General features: G+C 40.5%; 1 protein-coding gene across 2 annotated transcripts in view; it reads left to right on the plus strand.

Moving 5' to 3' along the window:
- MPP7 (MAGUK p55 scaffold protein 7) overlaps window positions 1–27,156 on the plus strand; it is a 293,058-nt gene that overhangs the window by 111,132 nt on the left and 154,770 nt on the right. For both annotated transcript variants that reach the window (XM_055334544.1, XM_055334545.1), the window contains exon 3: window positions 10,889–11,007. In XM_055334544.1, coding sequence (XP_055190519.1) covers window positions 10,889–11,007 — 119 coding nt within the window. The remainder of the gene's footprint in view (window positions 1–10,888; window positions 11,008–27,156) is intronic.

Consider the following 27,156-nt stretch of genomic DNA (forward strand, 5'->3'; position numbering starts at 1 on the left):
CAGGTGACCACATTTTCTAGTTTACTGAAAATACTGTGGGCTGCCTCCATCCTAAAGGAGCGGCCACATGTTCCCTGTACCACATGTCCCCCATATTCAGCCTTCCTCTTCAGGGCTGTCGGTGAACCAGCCACAATTGTGTTTAATGCCATCCCTCCACTTGTGCACCAGACCCTGTTCCTCCCCATCTGCTGCAGGACAGAAGAGCAGGTCCCCCCTCCCTTGCAGTGTCAAAATTTCTTTGTAGGGATCAGTGCCATAACCACACAAATATGCTGGCCTGTTTTTTTTTCCCCCCTCTTTCCTCATCTTACAAACATCTTCACTCCCATTCCCTTACAAACATCGGTTCTCTTGGGTGAGATCGTGAGGGGTGTCTGTATTTGTAGAAGTTGTCTGTGTTTTCTATTTCCAACATGTTTCTATTTTCAGTGCTCTTCATCTCAGCTCTGCACTCACCATGATGCTAGAATTCATAAGCTCATGTCGCTGAATCCAATGGGTGACCTCGGTCCTTCTTCCACCTGGCCTGTCGATGGTATTTGAAGTAGTGGATTACTTGTTCTTCTTTGGCACACTTGGTTTCCTGGATATCACCTTGCTGATGGTCAGTTGCTCTTCTCCTTCACCTGCCAGGCCTCAGTCCTTGGCTCCTCTTTTATTTCTACACTCATGACCTTGAGGATCTCTTCCAGGCTCAGAGCTTTAGATACAATCCATATGCCAATGGCTCGTAAATATAGACCTCTGGCGCAGACTGCTCTGCTGAGCTCCCGACTCCTGTATCCAGCTGCCTACTGCATCTCCGCTCAGATACCCAATAGATATCTGGAACTTAACATATTGAACGCTGACCTTCCCTGTCACGCTGATGGCAACTTCAGTTAGTCTTAGAGGAGTCTTTGATTCTTTTTTTATCCCGTAACCCTCATTCAGACAGAAATCCATAACTAGCTCTGGCCTCAGAACATCTCCAGAATTGGAATACTTCTATAACTTGCACTGGCTGCCAGCTGGATGCAGGCCATCATCATCGTGTGCCTGGATCAGTGCGTTGATGCTCTGACATGCTTCTCTGCCTCTGTCCTTGCTCCCTTGCTGTCTCTTCTCAATTTAGCAGCTGGAATGATGCTTTTTAAAATATAATATCATGTTACTCCTTCACGCAGAACCCTGCAGTTGCTCTTTGCCTCTAAAGGAGAAATTAAATTCTTTGTAATATTTGTACTACAAGACCCTACATGATCTGGCCCCTGATTTCCTGTTATATCATTTCTGACATGTGTCCCTCTTCCTCCCTCTGCTTGAGTCACCCTGGACTCCTTGCCCTTCCTCAGATACTCCAGGCATGCTCTGTCTCTTAGAGGTTTGTGTTTTTGTATTGTCTGATCTGTCTGCCTGCAATGCTTGTCTCTCAGTTACTCACATGGCTAACTCCTTCACCTTTGAATCTTTGCTCATTTGTCACTTTCTCATTGTGGTGCACCCAGACTCCTTAATTTGTCATTGCCACAGGCCAGTGGCCCAGAGATGGATCTATCTTACACTGCTCTACTTGTTCTTTATTGAAAGATTTTATTTATTTAGAGAGCATGGGGGCAGGGGCAGAGGGAGTAGAGGGAGAGAATCTCAAGGAGACTTTGCACTGGGCACAGAGCCCAATGTGGGGCTCAATCTTAGGACCCTGAGATTGTGTTCTGAGCCAAAATCAAGAGTCAGAAGAAGTTCAACTGACTGAGCCTCCCAGGTGCCCCTACTTTGTCTTTTTCTGTCAGTACTTGTCACCTTCCAACATATTGTGTGGTTTACTTGTAATACTTACCATTGGTCTTCCTCCTACAGTTCCATGAAGGGAGGGATCTTTGTCTTTGTGGTTTACTGATACATCCCAAACCCCTTGACCAGCATCTGGCACATAGAACTTAAGGTGTTCAATAAATGCTGGTTGAATGAATGAATGTTTATCCCAACAGATGACTGCTGGGCTTGTCTTCCCACACCTTTGCCAAGACTGGGCATTTATTTTTTTTTTTAAATTTTTAAATTTTAATTTAAGTTTTTAAATTTTTAAAAAGATTTTATTATTTATTTATTTATTCATGAGAGACACACACACACATTGAGAGAGAGAGAGAGGCAGAGACACAGGCAGAGGGAGAAGCAGGCTCCATGCAGGGAGCCTGATGTGGGACTTGATCCCGGGTCTCCAGGATCAGGCCCTGTGGCTGAAGGTGGTGCTAAACCGCTGAGCCACCCGGGCTGCCCAAGACTGGGCATTTAAAAATTTATTTATTTTTTAAAAATTATTTACTTATTTAAGTAATCTCTACACCCAATGTGGGGCTTGAAGTCATTTCCCTGAGATCAAGGGTCACGTGTTCTCTGGACTGTGCCAGAAGGTGCCCCTGGGTATTTGCAAATATGTTTCCTAAATTAATAAGAGGAAGTGATATGCTTTGCTTGTCTTTTCAAAATTATTTAAAATTATGTGCCAGATTGAACACTGGGGGCCATCTCATCTGCCACATCTGCCTGCTAACATGCCAGTCCCCATGTTTCTGTCCTTTTATTCATCTCTTGTACTTAATATCAATGGCTTGCTTGGTGCAAATAAATTTTAGCAGTTTCTCTGCAAACTTCTTTGAGTTTTTCTTTCTTTTTGATGTGTGAAAATTTTATTATAAAGTCTATCAGCCATTTCTTTCTTTCTTTCCTTCTTTCTTTCTTTCTTTCTTTCTTTCTTTCTTTCTTTCTTTCTTTCTTTCTTTCTTTCTTTTCTTTCTTTCTTTCTTTCTTTCTTCTTTCTTTCTTCTTTCTTTTCTTTTTTCTTTCTATCTCTTTCTCTCTCATCTATCTCTATCTATGTATCTATCATCTATCTATCTTTGTTAAGAAAAGCATTTAACTTCAATGTGACAAAACTAGTCTATGAAATCTTGCACTACTTTATATTTGATATATTTGATCCATCTCTAATTTGGGTATTAGGGTAGGGCTTCAACTCTTTTCTTTAAGGTAAGATTTTTTAGTAGGAGATTTAAATGGTGGGATTATTACAGAGGAATGGGCAGAAATGAAGTTACATCCTAGGTATGCCACTTACAGGGCTAAATGTATTTCCTCCTGTAAAAGGAAGGTAGTAATGGAACCTGCTTATGAAGGGCAGTAGGTGAGGTATCCTTGTAAAGCACTTACCTTAGCTTGGTAAGTATTAGGTGGGATTATTATTACTAGGACTTGCACCTGGTAATAATTATTACTATTATTTTAGGAAGCTTTTTAGTTGGTGATAGGAAGGAAAGATTAAGGAGGGGAGAGAAAAGGGAAGAAATAGACATAATTTTTAATAATGAGTTTTTTTAGGCAAGGTGCAAACTGTAGAGAGTTTGACTATGACTAAAGGACTATGGGGACCTTTTTTTACCTACAGTTAAAATTATTATCCTTACCTGGTGGCTATTTTTTTAAATTACCTGGGTGGCTCAGTTGGTTAAGCGGTGGACTGTTGATTTTGGCTCAAGTCATGCTCTCAGGGTGGTGAGACTGAGCCCTGTGTTGGGCTCTGGGCTCATCCGGGAGTCTACTTGAGATTCTCTTCCTCTGCCCCTCTCCATGCTTGTATATTCTCTCTCTCTCTCTCTCTCTCTCTCTCTAAGCTAAATAAAGAAATCTTTAAAATAAAGTGAACATCCAAAGTCCAGTGACTTGAGTAATCTTATTGAGTAATGAAATCTCAATCCCAGATGATAATAACTCATAATAATCTTCGATTAATACGTTATATCTTTGAGTGAATTGTTTATTCAATGTGGTTACACTCCCTTGTGGATTAGGTCAATGTTGTCTACCTACACTAAACCTTGATCAAACACTGGCCTGTTATAGAACGTGTATTTTATATTAAGATAATAGGATTAGTATAGAATTGTGACTTTAGTTTTACAAAATTACTCTCCTAAGAAAAAGTCGCAGGACAACCTGAAGTTGCTAAGGCATAGAAGTAAATCAATCTGTATGTAGAATCCTACCACAGACCCTTTGTCACTTCTGTTGCCTGGGGCTCAAAAAGCCTCAAGAACATACTCGTAACCATAAGTTGTTGGAGGTGGGGAGTAAGTATTTAGGTTATTATCTTTTTTTTTTTTTAATTTTTATTCATTTATGATAGTCACAGAGAGAGAGAGAGAGAGGCGCAGAGACATAGGCAGAGGGAGAAGCAGGCTCCATGCACCGGGAGCCCGATGTGGGATTCGATCCTGGATCTCCAGGATCGCGCCCTGGGCCAAAGGCAGGCGCCAAACCGCTGCGCCACCCAGGGATCCCATAGGTTATTATCTTTGAGGAAAATGATGGATGTTTATCTTTCAGTGTAGTGAGGCTACAGAGAAGCCAGCTGTGGTACATGTTAACTTCAGATGAATCAGTGAAGTTAAATTAAGATCGTGGTCTATATATGCAATGGCTTAATGGACTGGCTTGCAGAATGAGCAATTAAGTCTGTATTCAGGTATTCTCATTAGTATATTTTTTATGATTTCAGACAGCCAGCATTTGCCATCTAACATCCCTTGGGAAGGGCAGAGTAGAGTACAATATTTACTTCCTAAAGAGCAGGCATCAGTGACCTGTTTAAAAATCTTAAAACACCTGTGCGTCTCTCTACAGTTAGCTTCTTGGCTCTGAAAGTTTTGCTCTTTGTACTTTATATTTTCCCAGTTTTAGGGTTTTTTTTTGTTTGTTTGTTCACTTTTTGTTTTAAACAGCACTCTATTTCTACCATCTTTTATAGACACTAGGCATTTTTGTGGAGGTTGAAGTTGAGAGAGCTCTCTTTGGCTAGACATGAGTGTTCTTCGTTTGTCGCCTTTGAACTGAGAACTGTCACTTAGTTAACATCCTCTAACTGAGCTGTTGGGTCCAGGCTTCGCATACTGTCAACATAGGCACACATTGTAAATGCAAGCCTTTGATGTAATACTTTTCTCTTTCAAAATCCGTATTAGTAAAATCTTTACCTTCACGAAGTACTGATTAAATGTTTTTCATTGTGTCCCCACTGCTAAGCAACAGATAACTGCTCCAGAATAAAAGCAGAAAGACCACGTCCCTCCTCCCTGACAGAGGAGAACGTCGTTGCCCTGCACACACGCATATCCGCCCACACTGAAATCTATGTGTAGAAGATTGGGCTGGGTATCATTTTATTGCCTCTCTGCTCCACATCCATATTTTCCTGCCTGCCCTGTGAAAGTTCAGCAGGGCCCTTTAAGTATTCTGTGCAGCTGGCATGATGCTGAGCGTCGTCAGGGGAGGTCACCACTGGCACACTACGGGAGGAAGAGGTTCCTTGTTTTGGTGTGTGTCACTTCTTTCTGTTCCTCCCGTGGGATCAGCAGCAGCACATGTGGGAAGCATCGCATGGTACCTACCCCCTTTGAGTTCTGGTGACACCCGGGTGGACAGCTTCCTCTTGAGTTTCAGCTACCCCTCTAAAGGAAAGTTCTTGGTGGGTCTCTCAGGCACCCCGGAAGTCACCTTCCCAGTCTTGCATAGCCAACACCCCAAGGAGGCTGTTCTGTTTGTCAGTACCTTTCACACTTTTCTGCCCACCTTCGGGGATTATTTTGGCTTTCCTGTCCTGGCTGTGGTTTCCAGCCACCCAGGCTCTACCCACTTCTAACCTCGCAAAGCATTTCCAGCTTGACAGTCCCAGCCATGGTTCTCTGCCCACCTGTACCCTGGAGGGGTGTTTCCTGCTGGCCTGGTGACAGTGGGCAAGCTGTGGCCGAGGGAAACCCATCCTTCTGCTGGGTTGTAATTGCACCACCTCTAAGGAGCTAAGAGTCCTAGTCCTGGGGAGGGAGCTCCTCTTCCACAATTTTTCCCTTTAGGGTCATCTCCTTCAGCCACAGGTATCCTAGGTAAAGATTATGGTTTTACCACTTCATAGATAATCCTCCGTTATATATTTATATTAAACTTTCCTGCTTCAAATTATGGCACAGCTCTTGTTTCTGGATTGGACTGAGGCAAACATACAAAGCCGAAACTGGGGTTTGAGTACTTCCCAGTGTTTTCTTCAGCTTTACAGAATTTTAGTGTCTTTCAGAAATCTATACATTTACATGATTATTGCTGACTTTCCTTCTTGGGTGTCCTTCATGCTGCTATGCACCCTTCCAGGCCCTATGTTCCTTCCTTCCAACCCCAACTCACATCCCGCCAGCACTAGCATAACCTTCCTTGACCTTTACTGATGGCTCCCTCCTTGAAATTGCTATAATTATTGTACATGCTAATCCACTGAGCCTTGTTGTGTTTTAGTTTTGCTGCTGTTACCTTCTTGTCTTTCAGTATATAAAGTCCTTAATACAAAAATATTGCCTTTTTTCTGCTGGAACATTATTAGGAGATAATTTTTTCATGTGTGTCTTTGACAGTGTCTTGTATCCTGTGCACCCAAATATGAGGGGGTTTCCTTTCCACTATTAAAATGATCTCTGAGAGAAGAGAGGTGGCTTATAGTCAAGCCTTTACAAAATTTCTTAAAGACCCTTTTCTTTGTTATTGGCTTACACAAACATGTGTTGATTGGAGAAGCCCTAGCTAGTCTCATATAACCCAAATTTCTATCTTTGGAGTCATGGGGATATCATTTGAGAGGGTTGTTTTTGTTGTTTTTAAAGATATAAGGAAGTTTAAAGTAGATTTAGTTAATATTTCTTGTAGAGGGGTCAAAAACCTCACACCTGCAAATACTAGAGACACTTAGAGTGTAGTTAAGTGGTTTTGTTGTGGAGATAAAAACCATAGAGCTGTAGAACAGATGCAAAAGCAACCAGCTTTACCCAGATTCTTAGTGAAGGCATCTCCCACGCATTCAAAAAAGTGTTATAGGTAAAATAATTAGAAGTGAAGGTGATCTCTTCCAATTCCAAATTCCACAAGTGGTACTCGTGATAAAGAAGTCATTATGAAGAATTTAAATAAAATGCATGAAATATGGAAGTGGGGCAAAACCCAAGTATCTAAATTATTATACTTGTAACTCCAAGACCACAACCTGAGCTGAGACCTAGCGTCAGCCACTCACCTGGCTGTACCACCCAGTTGCCCCAAAGAGGAGACATTATAAATAAGATTACTTTCTCTTTGGGCATATATAATACATATTCTATGTTACCCAAGGTGTAAGATCTTTGGAGTAGAGTGGTGGCATATTCTATACCGACCTGTATAGAGGAACTAACGTAGTTCTCCAAATGGGAGAACTCATAAATGCTGATCTTAGGAATGTAGACTTTATTTTTCATTTTTTTAAAGATTTTATTTATTTATTCACAAGACACACACACACACACACACACACACACACACAGAGGCAGAGACACAGGCAGAGGGAGAAGGCAGACTCCATGCAGGGAACCCGACATGGGACTTGATCCCGGGTCCCCAGGGTCAGGCCCTGGGCTGAAGGCAGTGCTAAACCGTTGAGCCACCCGGGCTGCCCAGGAATGTAGACTTTAAAGATGTAACTTGGGTGCAATTCTTTGCTGGAACCTTCCCTGATGTCTTCTTCCTTTTTTAGAGGAATTGCCTCACCACACAGTCTAACCCCGCTCTGCACTTCCTAACAGACCTGTCTGTGCTTGCCCTCTACACTGTTAAGTCCTGGAATGGCAATCATGTCTGATTTGTCTTAGACTTTTAGGTAGGTACCACAATGATGTACTGGGATGAAGCGCACATGAGTTTGAACAATGACAGAGGAGTGCCATCCCGGTAGTTGCTCAGATTTTGGTAAAATTAATTAGATTTAGGTAGATATAGGGAAGATTGTTCAAGATATCCCTTATTATCTAAACTCTAATTACTTGCTCTCTGATCTCAAAGACCCAAAAAATTTGGATTTGGTAGTGGTATTCACTATTAGAACTCTGGGAAGTGCATAGAAAAAACCCCGTAGGAACAGGGACCTGGTTTTAAGCATGGACTGAGATGGTTTCTGGGGCCTCTCTGATGCATTGGAGTGGGAGTGATTGCCCATGTTTCCTGCATTGAGGCCGCTCGCCCTGCCCTCCAAACCCTTCTCAGCCTCTCTTTCATTTCTTGTTGGTGCTGTCCTGTCTCTTCTGGCTTTGGTGTGGCTACCAGATGTGGGAGCTGAAGGGAAGTGACTGCTGTCATCACTAGGGTGCCAAACTAGGGTGGCATATAAATTAGAACTGCATGATGCTAAGAAAACCCAGAAAACTCTGGTTTATGAGCTACTGCTAACAGAGAAATTATTATTTTAATGTAAACATGATATGGTTTATTCCCACAAAAAAGTTAAGCAATACTTGGGTAAAGTTAACACTTTCCATATGTAAAAGACTAGAGTGGTTTTATTTCTGAGTATGGTATTGTGTCCAGTGGAATGTGTAGCTAAGCTGTTGTTTTGACTTTGTACCGTTGCAATGGGGTTTCCATACCAGAGGAGACATATTAAAAAAAGAAGAACATAATTAAATTTTTTTTTTTTATCAAATGCCTCTTTTGTGCCAGCTACAGGGCTATGTGCCTTGTTCCCTTGCATTCTTATAAAAATCATATTTACCACAATTTCTCCTTTGCTTTAACTGTATTTTGAGATAACCATGGATTCATGTGTTGGAAGACGTAATACAGATCCTGTGTATGCTTGAGCCTGCTTCCTCCAATGGTGACATCTTGCGTAGCTATGGTAACCACAGTGGGTACATTGTCACTGATGTAGTCCCTTAGCCTTCTTCAGATCTTACCTGTATTATATGCACGCACTTGTGTATTTTTCCCGTCCAGTTTTATTACATGTGTAGATTACCATTTCTTTTTCAATATATGAAGGAAAGAAGGCTGAGGTAAGTTATGTGAGATAACTGAAGTATAGACCTGGTTTGAATCTAGGTCTGTTTCACTCAGACATTTTATTTTTCAATAATAGTAGTGGTGGGCGCTCCTGGGTGGTGCAGTGGGTTGAGTATCTGTCTGACTTTTGGTCTCAGCTCCGGTCATGATCACAGGATCATGACTTTGAGCTTTGCGTCAAGCTCCATGCTGAGGCGTGGAGTCTGCTTAAGATTCTGTCTCCCTCTGCCCCTGTCCCCTGCCTCTCTGTAAAATAAATTAATCTTAAAAAAGTAATAGTCATGATGAATATCAGTAATAATAACAACAGTGGCTGAAGTTCACTGAGTTACATATGAAACAGACTATTTACCATGTGCTGGGGCTGTTCTAATATATTACCTCATTTAAACCACCCCCCCAAGAACTATACCTCATAAATTATATTATAGTTGAATTAGTATCATTAATTGAACTAATCATATTTCCAAGCAACAAGGAATTACTTTTACTGCTCCTGAAATTACTAATAAAATAGTGGAATTCAACCTCCTTTTTACATAATTTTCAATTTGAACCTCTGACCTTAATCACTGATCTTGGCAATTGTTGTTACTTTAAAGGTGTTTGTATATGTGTATGTATAAAGTGAGACCTGTATTATTATACACCCTAAAAATATTTTTACAAAATTATAAATAAAAGCTAGTTTCGACACGGTGCCAAGTTTTTAAGGGAATAAATATAAACCATCAAGAATACTTAAGAATGTAATAGGGAGACATTTTTTTCCCCTAAAGTATTATAGATCTTTTTGGCCCACATGCAGTCCCAGGAATGTTTGAGTTTAACGTCTCAAGTTACAGATCCAGCTTTCCAAGGGAAAGCAAACGCATTTGGTTGTGAATGATCACTGATTATCAGAATATGATAATGCTTTAGGAAGATCATGGATATACTAATCAGCAGGCCATAATTTATGATTCTTTGCTAGTTAAATATCTTGTAAAGCTGTCCCTGTGATGAACAGCAGCACTTATTCAGAGCAGGAATAACAACAATCTTGTGTGTTGTAGATCCCAGGAGTTCTCAGTGCTCTTGGAGACAGCAGACAGAAATAAAAGGAATTCTGTCCTTTTTACCTCATGTAATCCCACTGGAAAGTGAAATGTGTGCTGAGAGTTGATACTGACTTCTGCTGGGTCACCTCCCTGAAGAGGCCTGGGCAGGCACTGTCGCAACAGTTCTTGGACAGGAGTCTGACGGCCCCCTAAGGAGGTGGAGGGTTTCTGCAACAGGCTACTGGTGGAACAGGGCGCTACTGTCTAGCCCCAGAAAGCTTCTAGGGAGGAGGGCCTCGAGGAACCTGCACCCTTTTCCTTAACTCTTTGAGAAGGTGTCGCATATGCCCAGATTGGAGTTAAAGGTAAACTCAGTTCTGTGTAGATTGTGGTTGTTGTTTTTGAAAAATGAGCAGCCACAAGAAAGCAACACTATGTATGGCTTTATAGGTCTTAGCTTTTTAGAACTTGAATTTGGATGTAGATAATGCAAATGTTTTTGAAGCTATATATTATTAGGAACTCTTTGGAAACCACAAAACCTTTTTAATGGACCACTCTATCAATTTTCTGCTCCTCTAAGGAAGTTTTTCCTATTCATGACTCATTTTGCTCTTTGGCTAACACTGAGGCAAATGTAGTAACGATTAAGTTAAGGAATGTATGCGTTTTCTTCTTCCTCTGAAAGCTTGTACACATTTTCTGTCTCGGGTTGTGTCCACTTGGATGCCTGGAGAATGTCGACAACTGAAAGGTTAGGCTAGCCTGTTGATGCATACCTGTTTGGGCTTTAAAAGTGAAAAAGGTTCCTTGGCTTCCTCGGAGAAGTGTTCTTCTTGACGGCCCAGAATACAGATCCAGTAAAAACGACATGTTCCAGCCATCCTTCACACACACCTTAAGCGAAATTAATGAGATCACTCTACGATTACACTTTGTGTTTTATTTTCACTTTCTAGGTCTGTATGAGCTGTTGGCTGCTTTGCCAGGCCAGCTGCAGCCACATGTGGACAGCCAGGAAGACCTGACCTTCCTCTGGGATATATTTGGTGAGAAGAGCCTGCATTCACTGGTAAAGGTAAAACCATGCTGATGTTAGATTCTCTTTGTGGAAAAACATATGGAAAAATATTTTGAGCCCGTCTAGTAAACCAGAGATCAAATTGTTGCTGTCTGCAAACAAAACTGTCTTGTTCCATTTCCCTGATGGGTGTGGAAGTTATTAAAGATTCTACCCAAAATACCTAGATGATTTCCCTTAATGGTGGTGATCTGGCTGTGTGCACTAATGCAGCCAACGTGTGCCTGCCCTTGTTTAGAAGAAGAATATGAAATAGTAGCAGGAAGGTTTAGACTCCTTATGGTCAACATTCATGAGCTGGAATTTAACTTAAGTAAATAAATGTTCACAGCAAAAATTAGAAGGAATATATTTTCTGAGGTTAAGGATGGCAGCAGTTCAGTAGCCACATTAATTTAAAATAATTTCCTTTAACAAAGTCAACTGAAATTCGAGCAAGCTCTTTCTTTATTTTTGGCACAAGGCCATTGAAATGGTATTTTGTGTATAAATACACTGAAGTTAAAAATGAAGAAAAACAGTTTCTGGAGATGGTTCTGGTAAAGCATCATGCCATGGAAATGATCAGCCACCAGAAATGAGATCTTGCCACACAGCAATGCTGGGAGTGATCAGAACTCTTAAAATAGTAAAATGAGAACAAGAAGCTTACTGGAAAATATGCCAGTTTTGCTTCTGGAAATATGAATTGCATTTTCTCTCATTTAACTCAAGCTGAAAAAAAAATTGTGAGTCTTACTTAAGTCTGTAGGAGATAGATACCTGTGGTGCCTTAGCTCTATCTGGACCAAAACTGAACTCAGGTGAACTTGTTACAGTTATCTGTCATGAGAGAAGGTTATTACTGATGTATAGTATTTGAAAATGAGCCACTTCTGATGTGCTTTTGCCTCACTGGGTAGAAGAAATCTTAGTACATTTTTTTCCTGTCACATTTGCTGAAATTTGCCTGCTTCAAGCAGTAGCAACTCTCAAGAAATGAAAATGTTGAGAGTGGCATTTTCCTAGCAATACATGTAAAGACTAGAGTGCTTGATTTAGTTTTTATGTAATTGCCACAGTATTTTTCTGTTCTGAAAAATTTTTGGTAGTTCAGTTGCTCTGTTGGGATGTGTCAGAAATGGCTTGAAATTCTAATTGATTGAGTTCAGGAGTTACTGAGGCGATCATGAAAACAGTCCTTTGGTGAATGTATGGAAGTTGGACAGCTCTGGATTTGTTCAGATTGATTTGATCTGGAAGGAATAAAATGAATTTCACATGGCATCAGCAACCCCTTCATCATTAAACAAACATGCCCAAACAATGTATGCACGTGTGTCTCTACTTAGTTGTAATGTGGCCACTGTCTGTTTCCTTCCTATGAAATGGAAATTATAATATTTGTTAACAAGGTAGTTTGTGAGTTTCAAATAAAATAGTGAAGATCTCCATTCTTTGATAGTTACATAGGTTAGGCAAATACAAGCAGGCATTTAGTATTTAATAAAAAGTTACAGTAGCATGTGAAAGACCAAAAAGTAGTGACAGGTGGTTGTTATTTCTATTAAAAGAAGAACACTAACGTTTTTCAAAAAAACCTTAGTTACACTAGCTCTTGAGTTTTAGGCTTGGTGGTTTCTCAAAATAAATGCGAATAGTAAGTGGTTAGGAAGCATATAGTTATTGATATCTGGTTTTAGAAAAACAGTGAATAAATAAATTGATGTTGCCAGCATTTAAGTGGCACAGTAGCATGTGTACTATTACAAGGATCTTTCAGTAATTGCTGTAAAATATGCTTTTAAAGTAAGGTTTACTGTGCCCCTCTAGTCCATTCTCTGTTTCTTACTAGCTGCCCCTACTCCCAGCCTCTATCACAGGCAGACCTCAAGTGTGTCCTTTGACTGACCCATTCTATTCATTTTCAAGTATGTAAAGCTGAAAATGCCTCCAGGAGACAGGCTCATGGGACCACAGTTTAAACAGCTGGAACAATCCACTTAACTGTATTCCAAATGCCTCTATTGAAAGTTGGAGGATAGAAGCCTCCAGCTTTTGAACATAAATCTTGATTGAGCAAAAGGAATTGGAAAAGATGTGTTTTGGAGTGAATCAAAATGTGCTTTGATGTTAGGCTCTTTTGCCTGCAATGGAAGCTGTTGGTTGAAAGATGGGTGAAGGCAAAACTGGATTTTATTCTGGCACAGATTTTGCACAGTATTGTACCTTATTTTATGTAAGAAAAAAAAGTGGTTGTTAAATCATCAGTTCTGATTTTTTTCTTAAGATTTATTTATTTAAGAAAGAGAGCAAGCACAAGCAGGGGTAGAGAGAGAGATTCCCAAGCATATTCCCTGCTGAGTGCAGAGCCCCATGCAGGACTCAGCCTCATGACTCTGAGATCATGACCTGAGCTGAAACCCAGAGTTGGATGCTCAACTGACTGAGCTACCCAGGCATCCCATCAGTTTTAAATACCTGTAGCTTTCTGGTCTGATGTAAAATATACTTAAGAGGAGGCAGTTTAGCGTTACAGTCAGTGACAGGTATGACATGCCACCTTAGATCATGAGCTACACTCTGAGAGGAAGACTGTAGTTATGAGCTTGTCACTGGAAACGAAATATTGTGGTCCTAGAGAATGTTAGTTGTGATTGTTTCTTTATGAGAGAAACTTCTAAATTGAAGAGTTGAATAATTGAAACCCTGAGCATGAGTTCTTAGAAGTATCTGAAGAAAGATGATACTGATAGATGTGAGAAATGTCATATATAAGGTGTGGCAAGATAAGAATATTGGTATTCACATAACGCAGGGAATGTGGTCACCAGTAAGTAGAGAGCCACACTTTGGACCTGTTGTTCGCAAATATACAGAACCATGAAACATACAGTTTGTGTCCCATTTTAGCCCCATTTCTAAATTTATCTTACACCTTTGTGTTTTTTTCTGGTGAGATTTCTTGGCTTTAAATTTTTAAATTTGTATTGTATGTATTTTTGAGATCTGGTTTATTTTAGAAGATACAGCATAAAGACATCCTTATTTATTTTAAATAAGATTGCTACTTCTGTTTCCTCAAGAAATTTTTGTTTGTATTTCACAATTGTGTTGGGTTTCCAGGATAAGAATACCAAGTTGTTAGGACCTTTTAAAAAGTTGCACATGTTCTCTGTATCCTTTTGAATAGCTGCATACATGTGTATGAGCAGGAGGAAAAAAAAGGTGAATTTTATCCTTGTTTTAAGGATTCTGAAGTATTTCAACAAAACACAAGTTGATTATTTTCAAGAAAGTTCTCTTGATGGGGTTTAATTACTGTATTTCTGTGATTTAGGTCTTAAAGGGGTAATGATAATGCTCAACCATACCCTTATCCCATAATTTTAACTTCTTTTTTTAAGGTAGGCTCCAGGCCCAGCATGGAGCCCTAGTGTGGGGCTTGAACTCCGTACCCTGAGATCAAGACCTGACCTGAGGTTAAGAGTTGGGTGCTTAACCGACTGAGCTACTCAGTCTCCCCTTACATCCCCTTATTGTAACTTTTGATGATTGTCTTAATCGTATTGTCTTTGATGAGTTCTTACTATGTGTCAGACACTGTATAGACCGCTAGGGCTACAATATCCAGTTGAATAGTCCCTAGCTTGCAGTCTGCAGTCTCCCGGGGAGGTTGTAAATTGGGGGGGATGGGCAGTTACAATATGCTAGGATAGGTTGTGTGTAGAGCTTTTTATGAGGGCACAAGGTGCCTAACTCAATACTGACCTCAGGGGCTCATGGAGGATTGGGCATTTTAAGCTGAGACCTGAATGTTGAGTAGGCATTGCTCAGGTAAGAATTTATGGGGTGGCGCTAGGCAGAAGGAACCCAAGCACCTGGGGGCAAGAGCCTACACTGTGCCTTTAAGAAGGAGCCTGGCAGTTTCTCTTGGCTAATACATGAGGTAAGGAAGGGTGTGGGGAGCAGTGCAAAGTATGGCAAAAGAAGGTAAGCCAGGATCTCTTCTTTTTTTTTTTTAAGATTTATTAATTTTAGAGCGAGCAAGCAAGAGAGAGAAAGAGAGCTGCACGTGAGCATATGAGAGAACGTAGATAAGTGCTGGAATGAGCAGAGGGAGATGGAGAGAGAAACTTTAGCAGACTCCCCACTGAGTGTGGAGCCCTATGAAGGATCCAGCCTCACAGCACTGAGATCAGGACCTGAGCCCAAAGCAGGAGTTGGGGCGTAACCAACTGAGCCACCCAGGGGCCCAGGGAGAGACCTCTTCTTAAATGGCCTTGACTTTATTTGAACACGGTAGGAGCCACTATGTTGAAAGGGTTAAAGCAGCAGAATGATGATATCAGACTTTTTTTTTTAAGAAATAAAATTTAGTTGCTATGGAGATGGGATGGGCCTAGAGATTTCCAGGTCAAGACGATGGCAATGAAGCCATGGGTGAGGGAAGGAAGGTGATTTTTGTTTTGAGAAAGAGAGTTGGATGCTCAGCCTGCCCTCACCAGCAGGGTGATGTTTTTCAACGTATTGAAACTCCTCCCCGTGTTGGTTAAACCTCAGCTCCTAGACACCACACCCACTAATCCAACCACCAGATTGTTGACGCCAGGCCATCGGGGGTTGAGAGAGGGCTCCAGAGACCTGCTCAAGCCCTGACATACCACTTCTTACATATTTGAATATCTCCTCATAAGAAAGGTGATATTAGTTTTATGTTCATTTGCTATTTGACAGTTAACCAAGTAGAACGTCCTACTGTGTAGTTGGATACCTGGATCTTGAATTGAGGATAATTAGTAAGTTCTAGGTTGGAGGTAATAAATAGACTTGGGAGTCAGGTTGCCAGATAAAATACAAGGCATCCAGTTTAATTTGAACTTAAGAGAAACAGTAATTTATTTATTTTTTAGTGGACTTATGAACTGTGCTGTTTTTTATTTTTTATTTCTGTTTGTGAAGTCTCACAACTCTGGGGTATCATCAACATTTAGATAGTAACACTCTCTGTAACCACTTTATTGAGACATATATCAGTTTACCCATTTCAAGTACAAGTGTATGTATGTACATACATACAAGGATGTGAAGTGTATGTAAAGTGATGCAGCCACCACCACGATTCTAGAATAATTTCATCTTCCAAAAAACCCCTGTGTCATGTAACTGTCCACCCCTAATCCTTCATCCTCCTACCCTTTCTCACTCCAGCCCTATGCAACCACTAATCTACTTTCTGTTTTTATTTACCTGTTCTGGACAATTCATGTAAATGAATTCATATAATGTGTGGCTTTGTTGTTTGCGATTAACTCCTGTCACTTAGCTTAATCCACAAGATAACACGTAGCAATACTTCATACCTTTTTATGGATATACCAGCTTTGTTTACCTTTATATCCAGCATTGGACATTTGGGTTGTTTCCACCTATTGGCTATTATGAATAATGCTGCTAAGAATATTCACATACAGGTATTTATGTGGACATATTTTCATTTCTGGGGGCACGTACCTAGGAGTGGAATTGCTGGGTCAAATGCTAACTCTGTGTTTAACATTTTGAAGAACCAGCAGTTTCCCAAGGTGGCTCCACTATTTTGTATTCTCACCAGCAGTGTGTGAGACTTCTGATTTCTGTATGCTTGCCAACCCTATTTTTAAAAAAGATTTTATTTATTAGAGAGAGCAAGAGAGTGAGCAGGGAGGTGGGCAGTGGTGAGGGAGAGGGGCAGAGAGGGAATCTCAAGCCGACTCCTTGTGAACACAGAACCTGATTTGGGGGCTCAATCTCACACGACCCTGAGATCATGACGAGTCAAAATCAAGAGTCATCTGTTTAACCAACTGAGCCACTGAAGTGCCCCACCAACACTTGTTTTAGCCAACACTTGCTTTTATTTGCTTTTTTTTTCTCACCATTCTAAAAGGTGGGACATGATACCTCCTTGTTGCTGTGGTTTGCATTTCCCTGATGACTGGTGAAGTTAAATATCTTTTTGTGTGTTTATTGGGATTTGTGTATCATCTTTGTAGAAATGTCTATTTGGATTCTTTGCCCAGTTATTTTTTTTTCTCATTGGATTCCTTTGAAATAGACTACTTTTTAGAACAGTCTTAGATTTACATAAGTGTCTTTTCAGATTTTTTGCCCATTTTTTAGCTGAGTTGCATTTTCTCCTTATTATTGAGTTTTAACAGTTGTCTTTTTTTGGATACAAGTCTTTTATTAGATATGTGTTCTGCAAATATTTTGTTCTAATCTGTGGCTTGTTTTTTCATTCTCTTAATGGTTTCTTTCACAGAACAGAAGTTCTTAATTTTAATAATGTCCAACTTCACCATTTCTCTTTCATACCTTGGGCTTTTTGCAGTTGCATGGAAAAACTCTTTGCCATGCTCAAAGTCACCTAGATTTTCTCCTCCGTTGTCTTCTAGGAGTTGTACAGATTTGTATTTATATTTAGTTCTGTGATCTACTTTGAGTTGTCTAGACTCAAATTTCTGCATGTGACTATCCAGTTGTTCTAGCATCGGTATTTGAAAAGACTTACCTTACTTCACTGAATTGTCTTTGCTCCTCTGCCAAAGACCAGTTGATTGTAATTGTGTGGGTTTTATTCCGGTCTCTGTTATGTTCTAGTGATCTATTTATCTGTTCTTTCTCCAGTACTGCTGTGTCTTTATTACTGTAGCTTTATAGGAAATCTTGAAATTGGTTGGTCAGTCCTTTGACTTTACTGTGTCAGCTATTCTAGGTTTTTTGCCTATTCATATAAAATTGAGAATGAGTTTGTCATATATATGTGATAACTTGCTAGGATTTTGGTTGGGGTTGTGTTGTATATATAAATCAAGTTGAGAACTGACATCTTAACCATATTATGTATTCTTGTCTGTAAACATGGAATTTATTTATTGAGATCTTCTTTGATTTCTTTCACCTGAGTTTTATACTAATTTAGATTCTGTACACATTTGTTAGATTTATACCTGAGTTTTGTTTTGGGCACTAATGTAAATAGTATTTTGTTTTTAATTTCAAATTCCCGTTGTCCAATGGCGGTGTAAACAATGCTATCTTGGGCAGACCCACCATGCTGATGGCTCTCTGTGACCTGAAGCCTTCTGGAGCACAGCTCCCTCTCATATTCTTTCTTTTTGCCTGGTCATACCCTTAAGTACACCCATGAATGTCCTTCATCTGCTCTAGAGATAGGATTATATTTTCAAACATTTCCTCCTGGGTGGGCTCCCAGCAGTTACTCCCCAGCGTCTTGGGCCAAAAAGCAGGTCTTACTGGAGGTGGGATTGTGGAGATCTACTAATATTTCAGCCCCCCACGGCACACTTCTGTACATAAGTCCCCTTAATAAGCCATTTCTCATCAAGCTGGACTTGTCAGCCTTTTCCTCCTCTCTTTCATAGAACACAGGTATATAGAAAAGTAATTGATATTTGTACATGAAGTTTGCATCCTGAATCCTTGCTACAATCACTAGTTCCCAGAGTTTTTTTTAGTTCTTTAGGATTTTCTATGTACATAATCATGTTGTCTGTGAACAAAGGCAGTTTTACCTCTTCCTTCCCAATACGTATAAAACCTTTATTTTCTTTTGCTGTCTTAGAGGATTAGCTAGGACTTCTCCGTAAGTACTGAATATTTACTAGTGGTGGAGAGGGGACATCCTTGCCTTGTTACCGATCTTATAGAGAAAGAATCTAGTTTTTCACCATTAAGTAGGTTTTCTCTAGGTATTTTATACATGTTCTTTATCAAAGTGAGGAAGTCCCCTCTATTCCCAGTTTGGTGATAACTTTTATCATGACTAGGTGTTTGATTTTTTTCTTAATAATTTTTTACATCTGTTAAAATGATCACATATATATTTTTTATCTTGTTGGAATGATGGATTACATTAATACTTCTGAATATTGTACCAGCCTGTGCATTCCTGGAAGAAGAAAATCCCATTGGTTTTGGTATAGCATCCATAGTATATGTTGTTGAATTTGATTTGCTGATATTTTGTTGAAGAGTTTTGCATTTCTGTCCATAAGAGAGAATAGTTTGTAGTTTTCCTTTCTTCTGTCTTTATCTGGTTTTGATAGTAGGATAAGGCTGGCCTTACAGAATGAGTTAGGAAGTACAGCCTTTGTTTTATTTTTTCTGAAAGAGTTTGAGAATTGGGATAATTATTTTTTCCCTTAAGTTTGCCAGTGAAGCTGTCAGGGCTCAGTGCTTGCTGTTTGGGAAGGTTACTAACTGTTGATTTAATTTCTTTATTAGTTATAGGCCTATTTAGATCACCTATTTCTCCTTGTGTAAGAGTTTTTGTTACTTGTGTCTTCTACAGAATTGGTGCATGTCATGTCAGTCCTCAAATTTGAGGGCATAGCATTATTTGTTACTTTTTATTTTTAATCTCCATGGGATCCATAGTGATGACTCTTCTTTCATTTCTGATATTAGTAATTTGTGTCTTTTCTCATGTTTTCTTGGCTAGCCTGGCTGTAGGTTTATCAATTTTATTAATCATTTGAAAGAACCAGCTTTTGGCTTTTTTGTTTTTTCTCAATGGTTTCTCTCTCTCTCTCTCTCTCTCTCTCTCTCTCTCTCTCTCTCTCTCTCCCTCCCTCCCTCCCTCCCTCCCTCCCTCCCTCTCTCTCTCTCTCTCTCTCTCTCTCTCTCTTTCTTCTTGATTTTATGTATTTATTCATGAGAGATGGGGGTGGGGGGAGTGGGGGAGAGGGAGGCAGAGACATCAGCGAGGGAGAAGTAGGCTCCATGTAGGGAGCCGGATGTGGGACTCTATCCTGCGACTCCAGGATCATGCCCCGAACCAAAGGGAGACACCCAACCACTGAGCCATCCAGGCGTTCTTTCTTTCTTTCTTTTCTTTCCTTCTCTTCCCTCCCTCCCTTCCTCCTTCCCCTCCCTCCCTTCCTCTTGATTTTATATATTTATTCATGAGAGACACAGGGAGAGTGAGAGGCAGAGACCTAGGCAGAGGGAGAAGCAGGCTCCATGCAGGGAGCTGGATGTGGGATTGGATCCCAGGAATCCATGATCATGCCCTGAGCCAAAGGGAGACGCCCAATGGCTGAGTCATCAGCCTGCCTTTCTGTCTTCCTTCTTTCCTTCCTTCCTTCTTTCCTTCCTTCCTTCTTTCCTTTTCTTTCTTTTCTTTTCTTTTTTCTTTCTTTCTCTTTTTTTCTCTTTCTTTCTTTCTTTCTTTCTTTCTTTCTTTCTTTCTTTCTTTCTCTCTCTCTCTCTCTCTCTCTCTTTCTTTCCCTTCCTCCCTCCCTCCCTCCCTCCCTCCCTCCTTCCTTTCCCTCTTTTCCTCCCTCCTTCCCTCTCAGAAAGGGAGAGAAGGAGCAGAGGAGAGGAAGAGAGAGAGAGAGAGTCTCAAGCAGACTCACCTGCTGAGTGTAGAGCTTGACTCAGGGCTCAATCTTATGACCCTGAGATTGTGACCTGAGCCAAATCCAAGAGTCAGAGCTTATCCAAGTGAGCCACCTAGGTGCCCTGTTTTCCTGTTTCAATTCCATAGATTTCTATTTTATTCTTCCTTTTCTTCTCCTAGCTCTTCTTGCTCTAGTTTCCTAAGATAGAAGCTTAAGTTACTGATTTTAGTTTTCTTCGTCTCTCTCTCACTCTCACTCTCTCACTCTGTCTCTCTTTTTAACATATGTCTTCAATGCTGAAATCTTTCTCTAACCACTCCTTTGCAGCATTCCACAAATTTGGATAAGTTGTATTTTCATTTAGTTCAGAATATTTAAAAATTTCTCTCAATGCCTCAACTTTAACTCATTTATTTAATTTCAAAATGTGTAGAGATTTTTCTGCTGTATTTCTCTTACTGACTTAACTCCATGTGGTCTAAGCTAATGGTGTGTGATATCCATTCTTTTAGATTGTTACTGTGTGTTTTATGGCCCAGGATGTGGTCTGTTTGGTTCTTTGTGAGTTTGAGAAGACTGTATGTACTGCTATGTTAGATGAAGTGTTAGATCCAGTTGGTTTGTGCTATTGTGTTCAACTGTATCCACACTGATTTTCTGCCTATTGGATCTGTCAATTACTGTGTAGAAGGCTATTGAAGTTTCTAAGGGTGCTAGTGTGTTTATCCATGACTCCTTGGATGTTATCAGTTCTGCCTCACATATTTTGGCCCTCTCTTGTTAGGCACATACCTACACAGTAAGGATTGCTCTGTGTTCTCAGAGAATTGATCCTTTTTTCACTATGTAATACCTTCTTCGATCCCTGAGAATTTTCCTCATTCTGCCATCTGCCTTGTCTGAAATTGATATGGGTTCTTCATCTTTTTTTTGGGTGGTGTAGACCTGGTTTCTTTCTCCCTTCTGTTACTTCTCTTCTACATGTGTGCTTATATTTAAAGTAGATATCTTGTAGACAGCATATAGTTGGATCCTCTTTTTATCTGCTCTCTCAGCCTCTGGGTTGATTGCTTGCTTGATTGATTTTATTTAGTCATGAAAGACACAGAAGGAGAGGCAGAGGCATGGGCAGAGGGGGAACCAGGCTCCCCACTGAGCAGGGGGCCTGATGAGGGACTTGATCCCAAGATCAAGTTTTGATTATGGGATTATGACCTGAGTGGAAGGCAGATCCACTGAGCCACCCAGGCACCTCCAGTCTCTTATTTTAATTGGCATATTTAGACCATCCACATTTTAGATAATTGTTGATGTAGTTAGGTTAATATTCACCATATCTTCAACTGATTTCCACTCATTACAGTTGTTCTTTTTATATTTTTACGACCCTCTCTTTCTCTTCCATCTCTGCTTTTAGTTTAACATTTTATGTGATTCCATTCTTTCTTAGCATATCCATATACTTTATTTTTTTTAAAGATTTATTTATTTATTCATTCAGAGAGAGCGAGAGAGAGGCAGAGACACAAACAGAGGGAGAAGCAGGCTCCATGCAGGGAGCCTGATGTGGGACTCGATCCCGGGTCTCCAGGATCACACCCCGGGCTGCAGGCAGCGCTAAACCGCTGCGCCACCGGGGCTGCCCCATATACTTTTTTTTTTTTATATTAAAGGTTTTAGTTTTGAGAGAGAAGGAGCAGGGGATGGGGCAGAGGGAGAAGGAGAAGCAGACTCCCCACTGAGCAGAGAGCCCAATGCAGGGCTCAATTCCAGGACTTTGGGGTCATGACAATGAGTTGAAGGCAGATGCTTGAACCAACTGAGCCCCCAGACAACCCTCTCCATATACGTTTTTATAAAGATTTTTTTGTGTTTGCCCAAAAATTCACTATATTCATTTATATCTAATCTAGGTCCACTTTGAAATAATATTACACCTTTTCACAGGTAGTACAGGTGCTTATAGGAGAATAATATATTCAATTCCTTTTTTCCCATCCTTTTTAAACATTGCTTTAATTCATTTCACTTACTCATATTCTTTACTAACTCAGCACTTGAACAGTTATCTGATCAATTAAGAAAAATAAAAGATTTTATTTTATGGCTTTTTAAAAAAATATTTACTTTAGAGAGAATGTGAGTGAGAGATAATGGTTAGGGGGAGAGGGAGAGAGAATCCTCAAGTAGACTCACAGCTGAGTGTGGAGGGCTGATTTCAGGACCATGATACCATGACCTGAGCCAATATCAAGAGTCAGATGCTTAACCTACTGAGCCACCCAGGCACCTAATTTTGTTTCATGTTTATTTATTCCTTCTGTGAGTGCCTGACCTACATAAATTTCCTTTTTTCTAAAGAACTTCTTTTAATACTTGTTACAAGACAGGCCTCCTGGGCAGCAAATTCCTTGAGTTTGAGTGTTTTGTTCTTATTTCTTTTCAGTTTTGAAGTACAGTTTTACCAGTACAGAATTCTAGGGTGGTGAGTTTTTCTTTTTAACCACCCCCCCCCCAACCACTCTCTTCTTGCTTGCATGATTTCTGATGAGGTGTCTGATGTATTTCTTATCCTTGTCCTCTGTAGACAAGGTTCTTTTTTTCTCCCCTCTGGCTCTTTTCAGTATCTTTATCTTTGGCTTTTGCTGTTTGAGTATTAATGCAACATGTAGATCTTTTGGGGATTTACTTTGGTGTTCTCTGAGCATCCTGGGTATGTGGTCTGGTGTTTTTTCATTAATATTGGAGAATTTTCAGCTATTATTACTTTGAATATTTCTTCTTCCTCTCTTTGCTCTTCTGGTGTTTTCCATCATGTGTTTGCTACACCTTTTGTCTTGCTCCACAGTTCTTGGATATTTTGTTCACTTTTGATAATTTCCACAAACGTATTTTCAGTCTTACTGATTTTTTTTCCTTTGCCATGTCCAATCCACTGATGAGCACATCAAAGACATCTTTCATTTCTGTTACACTGTTCTTGATTTCTAGCATTTCACTTTAATTCTCTGAGTTTCCATCTCTCTCTCATGTTATCCCCTGGTTCTTAGATGTCTTCTACTTTTCCCACTAGAGCCATGAGCATATTAATCATATTTATTTTAATCTCCGTATTTCTTCTGCTTCCATAAATTTGTGTCTGATTCTTATGATTGCTTTATTTCTTCAGACCATGTTTCTCTCTTATCATGTCTTGTAATTATTTTTGTTGAAATATAGACATATTTATTGGGTAATAGGAACTGTAATCAGGCTTTTAGTGTGAGGTTTTATGTTAAGCTAGCTAGGAACTGGGCTGTGTTGAATGTTTGCTATAGCTGTCAGTGTCAGAGGCTTCAGAAACCTTCATGTCTCTCCCCTCCCTTGCCTCCTTCTCTGGCTCTTTAAGAACCTTCTTGGAGTATTTGATGTGCATCTCTCAGGTATGACCACTGTTACTTCACTGGCACCCCATTGGTGGTGAGTTGTTCTGTGATCTTGATGGTTAAGTGTCTGTTTTTTAGTGGGCCTGAGTCCTGGAAGCTCTAATGCTTCCATAAGCATTTCTTAGCCTCCTTTTTTCTCCTTTCTTCCTTAGTTGGTCAAGAAGGCTAGCAGGGGCTGGAGTTAACCTCACTGCTGTTTCCCCAGGTCCAATAGGGCTCTATTTAAAGTACTTCTCTTAGAGCACAGGCCTCGGTTAGAGAAAAAGCTCTTGACTTACGTATTTCAAAATGGTTGTTTCAAAAAAAAAAAAAAAAACAAAAAAAAAACAAAAAACAAAACAAAACAAAACAAAAACCAAAATGGTTGTTTCTCTATTCTCCTACTGCAAACCCTAGGGAATTTTTCTCCCATCTTCACCATGAGAATTTGGTGGGAGGAATGTGCTGGGGCCTCCCTCTAGGACTGGGGCTCAGGAGGTTTTTGACCCTCAGACTTCCACATTGTCACCATCATTTCATTAGAGTTACCATTTAGGTTTTCCTACAAGCTTCTTCTGCCTTCAGTGACTTCTGCTTCTGCTAAGCTGATCTTGGCCATGAATCTCTCTATTCCCCAGTTTTTTCTGATTTCCGAGTGGCAGTTTGCCCTGTGACTTTCATTCTCCCTAATGATCTGAGCTGAAACCAAAAGTCTCCCTTTACCTACTTTTTTCATTTGGTTCTTATTTTCATTACTGATTTGTAAAGAGTTTGTCGTGTATTTTGAATACCAGCTCCCTACCAAATTATATTTGTAATTGGAAATACACAGTTTCTCTTTTTAAAGATAGCCTGGAATGTTGTTTTTAATGAAACACACAAAGTTGTGGGACAGGGTAGTTGACCAGTGGGAGGAAGATATGATGGATAAATTAGTGGGAGTTTATTTTAAATCTTGATATTAAGGTGAGTTTGTGAAGTTTTTGATACTTGTGCTTTAGGTAGAATTTTAAAAGTGAAAGTCGTCTTTGTTTGAGTCTACAAGTAAGTCTTGAACAGATGCTCAGAAGGCAACCTATGAACAAGAATATACTTTAAAATATTTATATCTCCAACCCGGGAACTGAAATGAAAGAGCAATTTGAAGGTAATGTGTGATCTTCATCTTTCAGTAATTCCAATTTTCTTACTAATTAGCACCATGAGACATGCTTGGAATGGGGCTATTTCCAGGATAATTGATACAGGCAAGCTATAAAAAAAAAAGAGAGATCGTGTTTTGAGCAGTGGTTTTATAAACTTATTTTCTGCACAGGACTTTAGTTTTTTCTTTGAATCTAGAAGCAATGAAAAGCATTGTAGTGGGCGGGGGGAAGGTGATATTTACATAGTAGTAAATCAGATTCAAGGCTGAAAGACTATTTTATAAGATACTTGTGGGTACAGGACTCGTTAGAAACAAATTGTACTGTTCGAGAGGGGAGAGGTGGTGTTAGGTTCAGAGAGTAACCCCATTGGGGCCGTTATGTTACTTGCCTCTGCAGTACTGTTTGCCTGGGTGGGAGGAAAAGGAAAAGACAGCCAGACGTTGCGAATGATCCATGGCCACCTGGTGTGACAGAGTGGAGGCCTGGGCATCAGCAGCTGGTAATGCTCCTTGGCCAATCCAAGGTAATTGTTCAGCCAACTCTGTTGCAGAAGCCAGACAAAGTTATTTCTTACGTTATAGTTTACATTTTTTCAGGCACAGAAACATGTAAAGTCTGTGGAAGATAGGAATTCCTGAGACCCTGAGTAAACAGTTGCCTTTGTAATTCACACTCTCAAAACAGAGGCCCTATGTAGCCCTTCTTAGAGATCTGCGTGGGACTGGGGCTGAGTGATTAGGAGCCAGGTTGTCATTGGAAATGCTCAGTTTCTCTTCTTACAGATGCCCCGAAATGGTTGCTTGATGGGGCTGTCTCCTACCGAGGTAGTCTGTGTTCAACGTAACGCATCAGCTGCCTTCTGGAAGTTAGTGTGAGATTAAAGTGGTTATTCAACTATGCTTCGTTGCAGAACAGTCACCTTACGTTTGGATTGATTCCTAATTTAATAACAGGGAGTCTATTTGCTCTACAAAAATGCACGTGGGATGTTTCCTCCCGAGCATCACGTAAGAGCAGGTAGTTGATTGCCTGGAATGAGTGGAGGCAGGAAGGCAGTTCTCACGTCCCTTGTGGAGCTGATTCCTGTTATTCTCCACCTCCAGAGACTAGGAATTCTAGTAGGGAAATATCCAGCTCCTGTGTTATTCTACCTAACAGTGGGTTTGTTGGGGCACAAAGATGTCTCGCACTGTATTCGGCTTTGCCAATCATCCTACAGGTGATTGTACGTGACCAGAAGTGACTGGCTTGCCGAGCCCCGTGCTGGCATTAGCAGTACCCCACCTCATCTCCCCTTATCACCTCAGTCTCTGGACTGTGTGGTTTTCGGAACCCTTGCTTTATTGCCAGGGCAGGCGGTAGTTCATGTCCTGTTGCCGGGAAGGTGTTTGGCCATGAGCGTGGGCCTGACATTCTGAATTGGTTCTCGGAGTACATTGACCACAATTCATTGTGGACCCACATGGGAAAAGGGAGTGGCCTGTCCCCAGGGCCGAGATGGAATGGGATGTGGCGGTTGTGCAGAGGCTAGGTCCACGCTTCTCTGAGTCGTGTGAAAAGGGCTATAGAAACACAAGTTCTGTTGGAAGAAAAGTCAAGGTTGAGGTAGAATCTCATAGGGTAGATTTTTTTCTTAAAAGGGTTTATTTACTTGAGAGAGAGAGAGAGAGAGAATGAGCAGGTAAGAAGTGGCAGAGGGAGAGAGAGAAGGCAACTCCCCGCTGAGCACCTGATGTGGGGCTCCTCCCCGGGGCTCTGAGATCATGACCTGAGCTGAAGGCAGATGCTGAACTGCCTGAGCCCCCCCTGACACCCCTCATAGGATAGATTGAAACCTGCTTTTATGGGCTGACTTGGAGACATCTCTACCATATTGACAGTATTTCAGGAATATGTGTCCCAAAATCTAGGATAGAATTACAAGTGAACTTTTGGCACCAACTCCATTTGATTTGGGTGGAGGAGGGACTGAGTAGTACTCCTTGAAATTTAGTTTGGTACCTTAGGCACTCAGCTACCACTCACTGAATGAGTGAAGGAGAGAGTCTAGTGTGTGGCTCAAGGCACTAAAGGTAATTTCTAGAGGGAGGGATCCTGCAACATCCAGGACACCTTTCATTATTCATCCAGGTCATCCTTTTGCTGCTTCTTTTCTCTTTTCTTTTGTCCCTTTTTCTTTCATTCTTGAGGTCATTTCATTGTCATTGT

The sequence above is a fragment of the Nyctereutes procyonoides genome, unplaced genomic scaffold (assembly GCF_905146905.1).
Source record: "Nyctereutes procyonoides isolate TBG_1078 unplaced genomic scaffold, NYPRO_anot_genome, whole genome shotgun sequence".
Classification (NCBI taxonomy): domain Eukaryota; kingdom Metazoa; phylum Chordata; class Mammalia; order Carnivora; family Canidae; genus Nyctereutes; species Nyctereutes procyonoides.